The sequence below is a fragment of the Conger conger genome, chromosome 2 (genome assembly GCF_963514075.1).
Source record: "Conger conger chromosome 2, fConCon1.1, whole genome shotgun sequence".
NCBI classification, from domain to species: domain Eukaryota; kingdom Metazoa; phylum Chordata; class Actinopteri; order Anguilliformes; family Congridae; genus Conger; species Conger conger.
The window spans coordinates 88,911,539-88,925,008 of NC_083761.1; the positions used below are offsets into that span (position 1 = coordinate 88,911,539).

Here is a 13,470-nt window from a genome sequence, read left to right on the forward strand (position 1 = left end):
CGTCTTCCTAACTCATACAATGTGTCTCTTGTGGGTGTTGGACACAGGAGCAATGTGTGTAGGGTGAATGGTTCAAGTCGTACCCTCCTACTCTTTCCTCTACATTATATTACAGTCATCTGGCAGACTCTCTTACCCAGAGCCACGTACAATAAAGTGCAAATCAAACCCTGGGATTCGATCAAGTAGGCAAGTCAACAGAAACACTGTTGACATTTTTTCCTGATGCAGCCAAGAGGTGGCCTGTTTATTTAATGTGGCAACGAGTAATTAAATGAGTAATACCAAGAGGAGGAGACCATTTGGAGATCTGTCTCTAAAAACCTCAGTCTTCTGATTGAAAAAGATCATGAAGTCATTGCTACCGTAATTGGAAGGATAGATTGCAGATTCTGATGAGTGTTTCTTTGTTAACTTGTTTACAGTGCTAAACAGATATTTTGGCTTATATTTGCTTTGGTCAATTAGTTTAGTGAAAAAGGAAGATCGAGCAGATGAAAGAGCTTCCTTGTACTGAAGGAGGCTATCTTTCCATGCAAGATGAAAACCTTCTCGCTCAGTTTTCACTCCAGTCTTCTTGTGGACTGCTTCAGGGCACGGGTGGTATCACTGTACCAGGGAGTATAGTGCTTCCTATGACTTTTTTTCTTCTTCTTACCTTATCAAATGTGTTTCAAAGAGTAAGAGTTAACTGGTTAGTCAATTGTTCCAGTGATGCGTCACCTGCTATTTCTTTGCTGGAGAGGAAAGACTGGCAGCATATTCATAAACTGTGGAATGGCTTCAGGGGAACCAGCTTCACTTGACGGTGTGGGCTAGAGTTCAGTCAGCGTGGGCAGAGTTCAGTCAGCGTGGGCAGAGTTCAGTCAGCGTGGGCAGTTTATTCAGCGTGGGCGCTGGGCAGGGTTTGATCAACGTTACGCCAAATGGCAAGACGTGCCAGGGAGTGGTGGCTGTAGCACTCTCCTAAGTCCCGGCGTTCTCCGTCTATAGGAGGCACTTCACACCTGACCCACCTGACCCACGAACAGCTACCCCCTATTCTAGCTATCTTTGTAGCCGGCAATCTTAACCGACTGCGAACGACCCCCACCTGCCGTTCCAGCGAGAGTGCCAAGCCCCAGTCTTCTGTCTCCTCAGTCTCCCACACTTGCAATCAGACACACCTGTATTCAATTCAGTTGAGTCATGTTCATTCATTGATTAGTGAGTCGCCGAGTCCATCACAGAACTATAAATCTAAACTATGGTTACAGTAATCAGTGGGCCCACACACATACTGTACAGAATACAGACTAAGACCACCTCTGATCTAATGTATGGTTCTCTCTGAACTCCCGCTCATGACTACTGTCTGTTCTAGCTCCACGGTGGTGGAGCCAGAACTCAAACTGGACCCAAACTCCTCACTGGCTTTGGCGTTGGATAAGGTATAATGCTCTGTTAGCCTAGCAGTAAGTTCATGCTTAACAGATACATTCAGCGCTAATATCAGAGAAGGAATTGCTGTACATATTCCATACAGAGCAGGGGAGACAGCGACAGGGAAGGTTACTTTTTCTCAGGGGAAACATGAGTTTGATAAGTTTTTTTAATTAAATAAATGAAACGATTTTTTAAAAATCAGTTTTTCATTTACATATGTAGGTACCCTTTATCCAATATAACATTTTGACTAAATATCTGAAACCATCCAGTGTCAAATATGCAATAATAGATGAAATCAGGAAGGAGTAAATTCTCTCACAGCACTGTATATGCGTCTGAAATATGAATGTGTGAACGTGTGTTTGTGTTTGTGCGTCAGGCTGTGTCAGATTTAACCAAACAGGCTGTTTTTGTTACGCCGGGGGGAACAGAAGAACCAAAAGCAGGCAGGGGTGCAGAAAAAATGGCAGGTTTAATTTCAAAAGCAGGGGCAGACAGAGTGGAGTCAAAAAACAGGCCAGAGTCAAAAACCAGGCGGTCAGTCCAACAAGGCAGAGGTACAGATATCCAAAACAACAAAAGAATAGTCCAGGGAAGCAGGCAGGGGTCAAAACTGGAAATCCAGACAAACAAGGGCAAGGACTCAGGAACAAGGAGGCTAGAACCGGGGGAAGGAATAAATGGCTCGGGACTCAAGAAACAGGACAAGTACAGAAACATTACACCATCGCAAGCTGCTTTTACAAAACAAAATCAAAATGGACAGTAATTAAAATGTAATTAGTAATTATGAAAGCATAAAAGTACAGTAAACTGATGTGGTCCTTTCTCCGTCTGCTTTCTACCAGTCTGAACAAAAGCAGAAAAATACAGAAGGGCAAACTCTTTGGTCCCCATTAAAATAAAGCATAGTAAACCCACATCATGTGATCACAGCATCCACAGGGACACTGCCCATAGCATCATGTGATCACAGCATCCACAGGGACACTGCCCATAGCATCATGTGATCACAGCATCCACAGGGACACTGCCCATAGCATCATGTGATCACAGCATCCACAGGGACACTGCCCATAGAATCATGTGATCACAGCGTCCACAGGGACACTGCCCATAGCATCATGTGATCACAACGTCCACAGGGACACTGCCCATACCTGACTCCCAACACGGTAAAGAGCAGAAAAACAATCTCAGGTAAGATAATGTGCAAGATTTCCAGAGTGGTTTCTCTAGTGGCAAGTCATTCGCTTGAAAAGGGAAAAAAGGAGTCTCCTAAGGTCAACAAACATTTCGTTTTAACAAACCAGGATTACCTTCCAGAGCTATTCCCATGTTCAAATTCTCCACAGACAAATTTAGGGAAGGTAGGAACTATAGCCAGCTGGACAGCACAGACAGTCGAGCAAAACAGGCTCATGTGTAGAAGCAGGGCAATAATGTCCCATCATGCCTCAGAGCTGAGTCTGAAGAACAAGACTTTTACATTACATTACATTAATGGCATTTGGCAGATGTACAGTTGATTAGACTAAGCAGGAGACAATCCTCCCCTGGAGCAATGCAGCGTTAAGGGCCTTGCTCAAGGGCCCAACAGCTGTGCGGGTCTTATTGTGGCTACAATGGGGATCAAACCATCAAACTTGTATGTCACAGTCACGTTCCTTGACCACTACGATACAGACTTCCCCAAGAGCTCTTTCCAATCGCTCCTTGTGTAGCAGGCTTAACTCTGCTAGCTCACTAGTAAGTCAAATTCTGTCAGGATCAGTACATAACAGCAGATCTAAAACTGACTCCCCTCTTGCAAGCAGACTCACTCACTGTGCCCAGGCATGAGCTGGTCGACTTCTGGAATTTCTTGCACATTAAGATTTTCTTTTACACCGAGAGCCACACACCCAGGAACCTATCCCAGCATGCACAGGGACAGCGAGTTGCCCTTATTCAGTTTAAACCCAGGGTAGAGGGGCTGGGTGAAGGTGCTGTGGAAAGTGTGCAGGAGGGTACATGTGTCAGAGGAGACGCTGTAGAAGGACAGAGTGCCGGCCGGATAGTCCAGGTACACCCCTACTCTGCAGGAAGGGGGGGCAGTAGGTATGTCAGTGGAGATATTTCTGTGAGCGGCAGAGTACTTCTGTTTAGAACAGCACAGACTCCAGGACTTGTCATTGTGTCCAAACTGCATTTCAGCACCCCGTCCTTTCCTGCCAAGCGTTTCATAGGCCACTGCGAGACAGGGCCATTTCCCACCCTTCTCCACCCTCCACTCTGCCTCCCAGTAGCAGCGCTCAGACAGCCCCTCCTGGCACAGCACCTGGTGATACATGCTAAATCGCTTTGGATGATCGGGATATAGCTGCTCATTCCCCCATTTCACCCTCCTGTTCCCCTCAGACAGAGACAGCTTTCTGTGTACAGAGCTGGGGTCCAGTGTGAGTGCAACAGCATCTGCAGTAAACATAGGTTAGAGCAGATAGCATCAGTACTAGGATCCAACATGCAGATTAACTCATAATGAAGTTTAAATTACGTCCCTGTCCTTCCAATGCTCGCCAGTGCATGTGCTGTCTCCATTTCACAGGATTCAGGGCAGAGAGACTTACATTTCCTCAGTCCTGGTTTCAGCCTGATCTCTCCTCCATGGTCTACACTGTAGGGACAGAAGGACAAACAGACTGACTGAGGGCGGCCTGTAGCGTAGTGGTTAAGGTATCCGATTCAAGGCCCTAGTGTTGGCATTTCAGGCTGCTAAGGGGACTGCCCCACCTTGCATACAATCCTTGATCACTCCCTACTCCCCAGCTAGACCACTCCGGTCTGCCAGCTCTGGTCGCCTTATGGTTCCCTCACTACGAGCACCTGGCGGTCGAGCTGCACGTTCACGCCTGTTTTGGTGGAATGACTTGCCTTTCACTGCAGAATGACAGCAGAATCCCTCCCCCTATTTCGACGCAGACTCAAAACACACCTTTTCAAACTCTACCTTAGTCCTCCCTCCTGATTTCCCCTGCCCCCCCCCCTTTCTGATATCCCTCTCCTCCTTGTCTACCCAAAAAAAAAAAAAAAAAAAAAAAATGGCACTTATGATGACGACTATTCCAGCATTCCATGTGTATTTTCCTAGTTATGGATGTGATGCTTTGACTTGTGGTAGGACCTATGCACTTGTAAATTGCTTTGGATTAAAAGCGTCAGCCAAATGACAAAAATGTAAAAAATGGTAAATGACTGGGACAGGCAAGGTTGGTGGTTCTAATCCCGGTGTAGCCACAATAAGATCCTCACAGTGGTTGGACCCTTGAGCAAGGCCCTTAACCCTGCATTGCTCCAGGGGAGGATTGTCTCCTGCTTAGTCTAATCAACTGTTTCTTTGTTCTCAAAAAGTTTCAGCGAACTTATCCCTGGTTATGGGTATGCACTTTGTTGTATGTCGCTCTGGATAAGAGCGTCTGCCAAATGCTAATAATGTAATGTAATGTTTACATTTACATTTTAGTCATTTGGCAGACGCTTTTAATCCAAAGCGACTTACAAGTGCATAGGTTCTACCACAAGTCAAAGCATCACATCCAGAACTGTTTTTTTTTTTTTTGGGGGGGGGGGGGGGTGTGTGGTTAGACAGGGATAGGGGTATCAGAAGGGGGGGGCGGGGTAAATCAGGAGGGAGGACTAAGGACTAATGTAACTGTACATCGCTCTGGATAAGAGCGTCTGCCAAATGTCAATAATGTAAATGTAATGAGAGGCTCAGCTCTGAGCCAATGGGAGTGCTTGCTCTGGACCAATGGGAGAGCTCCACACACTGGCAGGACTAGGTCTGAGCCAATGGGAGAGCTCCAAACACTGGGAGGACTCTCACTCCTGACTCCCCTGGGTGATTGTAGCCCAGGTGTGAGTGTGTGTGTACTTACAGCAGTGTGTGTGTACTTACAACAGTGTGTGAGTGTGTGTGTACTTACAGCAGTGTGTGAGTGTGTGTGTACTTACAGCAGTGTGAGTGTGTCCAGTTTAGCAGCAGACAGCGCTCTCACTCCTGAGTCTCCAGGGTGATTGTAGCTCAGGTCCAGCTCTCTCAGGTGTGAGGCGTTTGAACGCAGAGCTGAAGCCAGAGAATCACAGCCTCTCTCTGTGACTCCACAGCCTGACAGCCTGCAGAGAGGAAAGCAGGAGGTCTAAGGTGCTCATTTAAAGGTGAACCATTAAAAGTCTCAAATAAATTAGTGTATGACGACTATGTGGCTACACTGCTCACCCCAGTCTCTGCAGTTTACAGTGTGGGTCCTCCAGTCCAGCAGAGAGCGCTCTCACTCCTGAGTCCTGCAGCTCGTTGTCTCTGAGCTCCAGATCTCTCAGCTCTGAGTGAGGAGAACGCAGGACTGAGGCCAGAACATCACAGCAGCCCTCTGTGAGGTTACACTCCCTGAGCCTGAGAGAACAGAGACAGACAGACAGACAGACAGACAGACAGAGACACACATAATGTTATTTACTAATATTTTCATACACTGTGCCCTCCAAAAGCATTGCCGTTTTTGTGGTGTATACACAAGAAATTGAAATTCAGATCAAACAAGTAATTCATTATCTAACATTAACAAACTTATACGAGGGCAGCAGCATCGTAGCCTCTGACTCACTTCTCACCTTGCCCTGCAGCTACGTTAGCGAGCTGGCTGGGTTAGGTAGCAACAGAGCCAGCAGCTGTATGTTTTTAAATAAAAAAAGTCATTTATAGAACTATTAATTGAGTTTGAGTAATGTGTTGGATGGTCAAATGGTGCAGGGTAAAATGTGAGTTAAATGAGTTAATCTGGACATGGAACATCACACCTTACCTCAAAGTCTGTAGTTTACAGTTTGTGCTCTTCAGTCCAGCACAGAGCAGCTCCACTCCTGAATCTCCCAGGTTGTTGTTGCTGAGGTCCAGCACTCTGAGGGGGGAGGAGACTGACTGCAGGGCGGAGTCCACGAGCTGAAGAGATTTCTCTGTGAGATTACAGCCCCTGAGTCTGGAGAAAAGCACAACAGTGCATCAGAATCTCAGCCCAGGGTTACTGTGGTTATCCAGGGGAACAACCAAGCAGCTACCACCTCATCCAACAGCAATGACAACAAATGGCCTCTTTTAAAGGAGCAGGAAACAAACGTCTCCTATCACTTATTATATTGTAAAACCTTTCCTGATAATTTCTCGTTTCAAAGAGGACAAGGAGTTTCACAATTCCCTGATATTACATTAATATCCATGAAATATTAGAACGTTGGTGTTATCTATGATAGACCGGGGTTGAGATTTTGATGATAGATTATAGCAGTGAGCTCCAGGTTAATACTTACACAGCCTTCTTGCAGCACTTCACAGCTGGGACCAGTCGCCTTCGCCCCTCCTCTGAGGTGTTGTACCGTTTCAGGTCAAACTCTTCCAGCTCCTTCCCAGACACAAGGAGCAGGTGAGCCAGGGCGGAACAGTGCGCAGGTGAGATCATTTCACCCGACGGACTTTCTGAGCTCAAGTACTCATGGATTTCCTTCATAATTGAATCATCGTTGAGTTCAGACAGACAGTGAAACAGATTGATGCACCTTTCTGGGGAGGGATCTTTCACATTAAAGACCTTGATGTGCTGAACTGTTTTCTGGATGCTCTCAGAGTTGCTTCCAGTCTCTGGCAGTAGACCTGGGAGAAGGCGCTGATTGGAGTCCAGTGAGAGGCCCAGAAGGAATCGGAGGAAGAGGTCCAGGTGTCCATTCTTACTCTCCAAAGCCTTCTTAATAGCTTTCTTGTGCAAATCATGGAGAGTTGCTAAAGTCTTTTGACCAAAAAAAGGCTTCAATGCCCTGGAGGTCTTGCTTATGAAGGAATGAATCGCATACAAAGCAGCCATGTACTCCTGGAGGCTCAGATGCACAAAGCAGTAGACTTTCTTCTGATGCAGCACAGACTCCTCTTTCAAGATCTCTGTGAACAGCCCAGAGTAGACCGAAGCTTCTTTGACATCAATGCCACATCCTCTCAGGTCCTCTTCATAAAATATTGGTTTGAGCTTTTCTATGCATTGAAAAGCCAGCTGCCCCAGTTTGAGAAATATTTCTTTAACTGGCTCCAGAGGTTTCTGTGGGTCTGTCTCCTGGTATTGATATTTGTGATGCTTGATTTTGGCCTGAATGAGCAGGAAGTGTGAGTACATTGCAGTCAGTGATTCAGGGATTTCTCCCCTCTCAGTTTCACCCAAAAGTCGCTCCAGAACAGTGGCAGACATCCAGCAGAAGGCTGGGATATGGCACATGATGTGTAGACTCCTGGATTTCTTTATGTGTGAGATAATTCTGTCAGCCTGACTCTGATCTGTGAATCTTTTCTTGAAATACACTTCTTTCTGTTCATCATTGAACCCTCTAATCTCTGTCACACGGTCAATGAATTCTGGAGGGATCTGATTTGCTGCTGCTGGTCGGGAGGTGATCCAGAGGCGAGCAGAGGGAAGTAGATTCCCCTTAATGAGGTTTGCCAGTAGCACATCCACTGAGGATTTTTTTGTTACATCAGACAGTATGTTGCGGTCCTGGATTCTGAAATGAAGACCTTCCTCCAGACCATCAAAGATGAACAAAACCTTGTAATCTTCAGACTCAATGTTTTCAAACCCTTTCATTTCAGGGTGAAATACCTGCAGAAGCTCAAGGAGACTGCGCTGCTCATCATTAAGTAAGTTCAGCTCCCGAAAAGGAAGGACAAACATGAACTCAATATCCTCATTAGCTTTTCCTTCTGCCCAGTCAAGAACGAACTTCTGCACAGAGACCGTTTTTCCAATACCAGCGATGCCCTTGGTCATCACAGTTCTGATGGGTATGTCTTGTCCAGCTAAGGGTTTAAAGATGTTGTTGCAGTTAATTGCTGTGTCTTGTGTAGGCTGTGTCCTGGTTGCTGTTTCAATCTCCAACACCTCGTGTTCATTATTGACCCGTTCACAGTCCCCCTCTGTGATGTAGAGCTCTGTGTAAATACTCTTAAGGGTGCGTTTTCCTGGCTTGGCAACCCCTTCACATATGCACTCAAACTTCTTCTTCAGACGAGACTTCAGCTTATCCTGAACTGTTGGAGCACATTTTTCTGCAAAACAAATTGACATTATGCTTCAGTTAAGAACCTTCCATTTTTGGACATATCGCGGAACCCCAAACAGTTCAGTTGAGAACATTACATTTTTTTCCCCCCGCAGGGTTTCATATTTCACTAATGCTGGATTAAAAAATGAAAAGCGATTAAAAAGATAAATAAGAAATAAGGAATCCGACTGCGTCGCAAAGTGACTTCGAACAGCGAAATTTGCCGGTTTAAAATAACATTTTCTACAAATTCTAATTTCATAAACGGTGTAATACGACCTTACTGTACCAAAGCTGGGGGCCTAAAACTATCTGTTATTGTGGTAAATGACTAGCTTGAGCTAAACAAAGAAGGGCTGGGACTGCGTAATGGAGAGTACTGTTCACAAATAAAGTACTCTAATAACTATTCCTTTCCATGATCTGCATTAATATTATTGACATCTTACCGTTGTCAGGGGCGCTCTCCAGTCTCTCAACGAGGTCATTTCTCGAAATTTTCCTTAAGATCTCCAGTGTGACCTGCACCATCTTGTTACCATAGGAACTCTTCATCAAGGTGATGACACCTGTCACACCTTGGTCCTCCAGTCGACCCTGTGGGATGGGTCTACATCTTTCCAGCACCTCTTCATTCAGATACAACTTCAACTTTAAAAATTCTTCTTTTGTCAGGTCCTCCAGAATCTCCAAGACCTGGCCAGCCATCAAAGATACCTCTAAGAACAGGAAATGAGGTATTAACGTTTGGGAAATAAATAAGGTAGTTACATTACATTACATTACATTACATAGCATTTAGCAGACACTCTTATCCAGAGCGACGTACAATGAAGTGCAGATCAAACACAAGTACAAGTGCGAAGAGGACCTGAGAGGACAGTACAGTTCCGAGTCCTAGTGTAAACATGCAGAAAATCAGAACCCTTGAAGAGTACAATCATCTTCCAAACTAGCATACCACAGTTAGCAGCTAGAATACCCTGGGTACAACAATACAATAGCTAATACAAAAAACAACAATATCTATAACTATAATGTCATTACAGTCTATGGCATATACAGTCAGGTCCATAAATATTGGGACATCGACACAATTCTCCTCTTTTTGGCTCTATACACCACCACAATGGATTTGAAATGAAACGAACAAGATATCCTTTAACTGCAGACATTCAGCTTTAATTTGAGGGTAGTTACATCCAAATCAGGTGAACGGTGTAGGAATTACAACAGTTTCTATATGTGCCTCCCACTTTTTAAGGGACCAAAAGCAATGGGACAATTGGCTGCTCCATGGCCAGGTGTGTGTTATTCCCTCATTATCTCATTTACAAGGAGCAAATAAAAGGTCTAGAGTTCATTTCAAGTGTGCTATTTGCATTTGGAATCTGTTGCTGTCAACTCTCAATATGAGATCCAAAGAGCTGTCACTATCAGTGAAGCAAGCCATCATTAGGCTGAAAAATCAAAACAAACCCATCAGAGAGATGGCAAAAACATTAGGTGTGGCCAGATCAACTGTTTGGAACATTCTTAAAATGAAAGAACGCACCGGCGAGCTCAGCAACACCAAAAGACCTGGAAGACCACTGAAAACAACTGTGGTGGATGACAGAAGAATTCTTTCCCTGGTGAAGAAAAACCCCTTCACAACAGTTGGCCAGATCAAGAACACTCTCCAGGAGGTAGGTGTATGTGTGTCAAAGTCAACAATCAAGAGAAGACTTCACCAGAGTGAATACAGAGGGTTCACCACAAGATGTAAACCATTGGTGAGCCTCAAAAACAGGAAGACCAGATTAGTTTGCCAAACAACATCTAAAAAAGCCTTTACAGTTCTGGAACAACATGCTATGGACAGATGAGACAAAGATCAACTTGTACCAGAATGATGGGAAGAGAAGAGTATGGAGAAGGAAAGGAACTGCACATGATCCAAAACATACCACCTCATCAGTGAAGCATGGTGGTGGTAGTGTCATGGCGTGGGCATGTATGGCTGCCAATGGAACTGGTTCCCTTGTATTTATTGATGATCTGACTGCTGACAAAAGCAGCAGGATGAATTCTGAAGTGTTTCTGGCAATATTATCTGCTCATATTCAGCCAAATGCTTCAGAACTCATTGGATGGCGCTTCACAGTGCAGATGGACAATGACCCGAAGCATACTGCGAAAGCAACCAAAGAGTTTTTTAAGGCAAAGAAGTGGAATGTTATGCAATGGCCAAGTCAATCACCTGACCTGAATCCGATTGAACATGCATTTCACTTGCTGAAGACAAAACTGAAGGGAAAATGCCCCAAGAACAAGCAGGAGCTGAAGACAGTTGCAGTAGAGGCCTGGCAGAGCATCACCAGGGATGAAACCCAGCGTCTGGTGATGTCTATGCGTTCCAGACTTCAGGCTGTAATTGACTGCAAAGGATTTGCAACCAAGTATTAAAAAGTGAAAGTTTGATTTATGATTGTTAGTTTGTCCCATTACTTTTGGTCCCTTAAAAAGTGGGAGGCACATATACAAACTGTTGTAATTCCTACACCGTTCACCTGATTTGGATGTAAATGCCCTCAAATTAAAGCTGAAAGTATGCAGTTAAAGCACATCTTGTTCGTTTCACTTCAAATCCATTGTGGTGGTGTATAGAGCCAAAAAGATGAGAATTGTGTCGATGTCCCAATATTTATGGACCTGACTGTATAAGCACAGCTAAATGTTCAGGGTGAAATCAACTCTTAAATGGTACATACATATTGAACTTCCATGCACTCTGTTAGTAAAAATCCAGTGTTAATTAAACTACATTCTAGGAGCAATTCCCCGTTTGTACGCATATAGCGCCGTACCTGTATTAGTTATTTAATACATCCTTTTGCTCATCTTATTTAAGGGTGTGAATCTTCTTGAGGGCATCCCATGGATTTATTTATTTATATGGATTCAAGTTACAGGCCATGATTTTCAGTATTCAGATGTAATCGTAGAATGCTGATATCATGATCTCATCGTATCAGCCTGCTTTCTATTTCACAAAATGTCTGTGAAGTTTGATTGTTTCACGGAACTTTATTTCTGAGCTATCGTGCCAGTAGGCATTCTACCAACTAGCAGAACCATTAAAATACAATTTTTGTCTTAATTAACCAGTGCGAACGACACATTTTCAAAACCGTGCTTTCGTCAAAGTTCGCGTGAGATAAAATCATCACACAAATCGCTGCTTGTAGCCTAGGACAGAACTACAGGTACGTCAACTCCCCAAATATAAACTCTTTAGTTCGAGTTGCATTTCACACCGTCCGCTACGTTTGCATTCCGTGCCTGCTTTAATGTTTCAATCTCACATGTTGTGAGGATCTGGGATTAAAAAGGAGAAGGTTTACTTACGTCCAGCGCTGTTAGATCCGATACATAGTCCCACGCCGTGTCCGATAAACGGATATTAAATAAATGTGAAATGTATTATTATTACAAGTTAAAGCATCACATCCATAGCTAGTAAAATACACCTGAAGGGCTGTTCTAAACAAAATTTTCACCTCTATTCCGTTTACAGAACGTGATCTTAAAACGGGCGGTTACGGAATACATTGACTTAGATTTCCGTTTCAAACGCAAATGCAACAAACACAATTTACGCATCAGTTTCCATTTGGGCAGAAAGCGAAACTAATTTTTTTAAATTTTTTAAACGGACCAACAGTTTGTTTGTTGTGATTGTTCCGTGCAGAGGATTAGGAGATAATTCTTAATTTCACAGATGCGTTATAATATTTACATGAATTCTACAACCTTGCCTATCAATAGATTATTTCCCACTGAAGCCAGTTTTCAGTGCTGGTACGATATTTAACAAAAGGGCATCAATACCCGCATCATAATAATAATAATAATAATAATAATAATAAGAAGAAGAAGAAGAAGAAGAAGAAGAATTCTTGTATGCTGGGATAGGCTCCAGCCCCCCTGCGACCCTGATCAGGATAAGTGGGTTCAGATAATGGATGGATGGATGGATCCATCCCCCCTTTCCGATATCCCTATCCCTCTCGTCTAACCCAAAAAATACATATAAAATAAAAAACTGCACTTATGATGACTGTATGTTTAGAACAGCACTTCATGTGTATTTTACTAGTTATGGATGTGACGCTTTAAAATGTAAATGTAATTCTAAAGACCAAGCTCCACTCACAGCCCAACCTCTCAGTCATTCATTAAGCTTTCAGCTTCCATACCCAAAGGGCCACGTGCACACCAACCAAACCCGTTCAGACCAAAAACTCTTAAGAAATGATACAGGCCCAAACGAAACTCAACTCAGCAACAATTCCCTCTGTGAAAGCATGACTGTTCTGGCAGACCGCATTGGACTTACTTCCAGTTTTAGTGCAACTAGCTGATATGAGCAATACTCAGAGGACCAGGGACCACCGAGAAGCACTGATGCTGAGCTTTTGCTCTCGTTTCAGACACGTTATACCCCCTAGCTGTGCCAATAATGCTTCACGCTTTCACGTTTGTCATGTCATGTTTCATGTTTAGTTATTGTCTTGGTTATTTTATTGGCATGTCACGTAGCCTATTAAGTTAGTCTAGTCTCGACACGTTTTTATGTTTTATTTCTTGTTACGTTTCATTTTCATATTACGTTTCATGTTTAGTTCTTGTTATGATGCATTTTCTAGTCTTGTCATGTCACGTTATATAGTTTATTAATGTCACAGTTTTGCAAACTTATGTCACGATTCATATTGTTTCATGTTATGTTGTTCCGTTCATTGTTTAGCATACACGTTTTCGTGTCTTTCCGCAAACCTTGCGTTTCTGCTTTCTCTTTCCTTTGCTGTCACTCCCGCTTCCCTAATTGTTTCATTTACCCGTGTCTTCTTGCTAATCTACTATCTTTAGATCAGGATTGGG

At 43.8% G+C, this 13,470-nt stretch overlaps 1 protein-coding gene across 1 annotated transcript; it reads right to left on the minus strand.

Moving 5' to 3' along the window:
- Nucleotides 1–1,881: 1,881 nt before the first annotated feature.
- Nucleotides 1,882–12,105, minus strand: LOC133121974 (protein NLRC3-like). The gene is made up of 8 exons (XM_061231590.1): nt 11,935–12,105; nt 8,994–9,263; nt 6,772–8,548; nt 6,270–6,443; nt 5,687–5,860; nt 5,422–5,583; nt 4,038–4,084; nt 1,882–3,882 (listed from the first exon to the last, which is right to left on the minus strand). Exons 2-8 carry the CDS (start codon nt 9,250–9,252, stop codon nt 3,341–3,343), a joined length of 3,135 nt encoding a protein of 1,044 aa, XP_061087574.1. The 5' UTR covers nt 9,253–9,263; nt 11,935–12,105; the 3' UTR covers nt 1,882–3,340.
- Nucleotides 12,106–13,470: the final 1,365 nt, after the last annotated feature.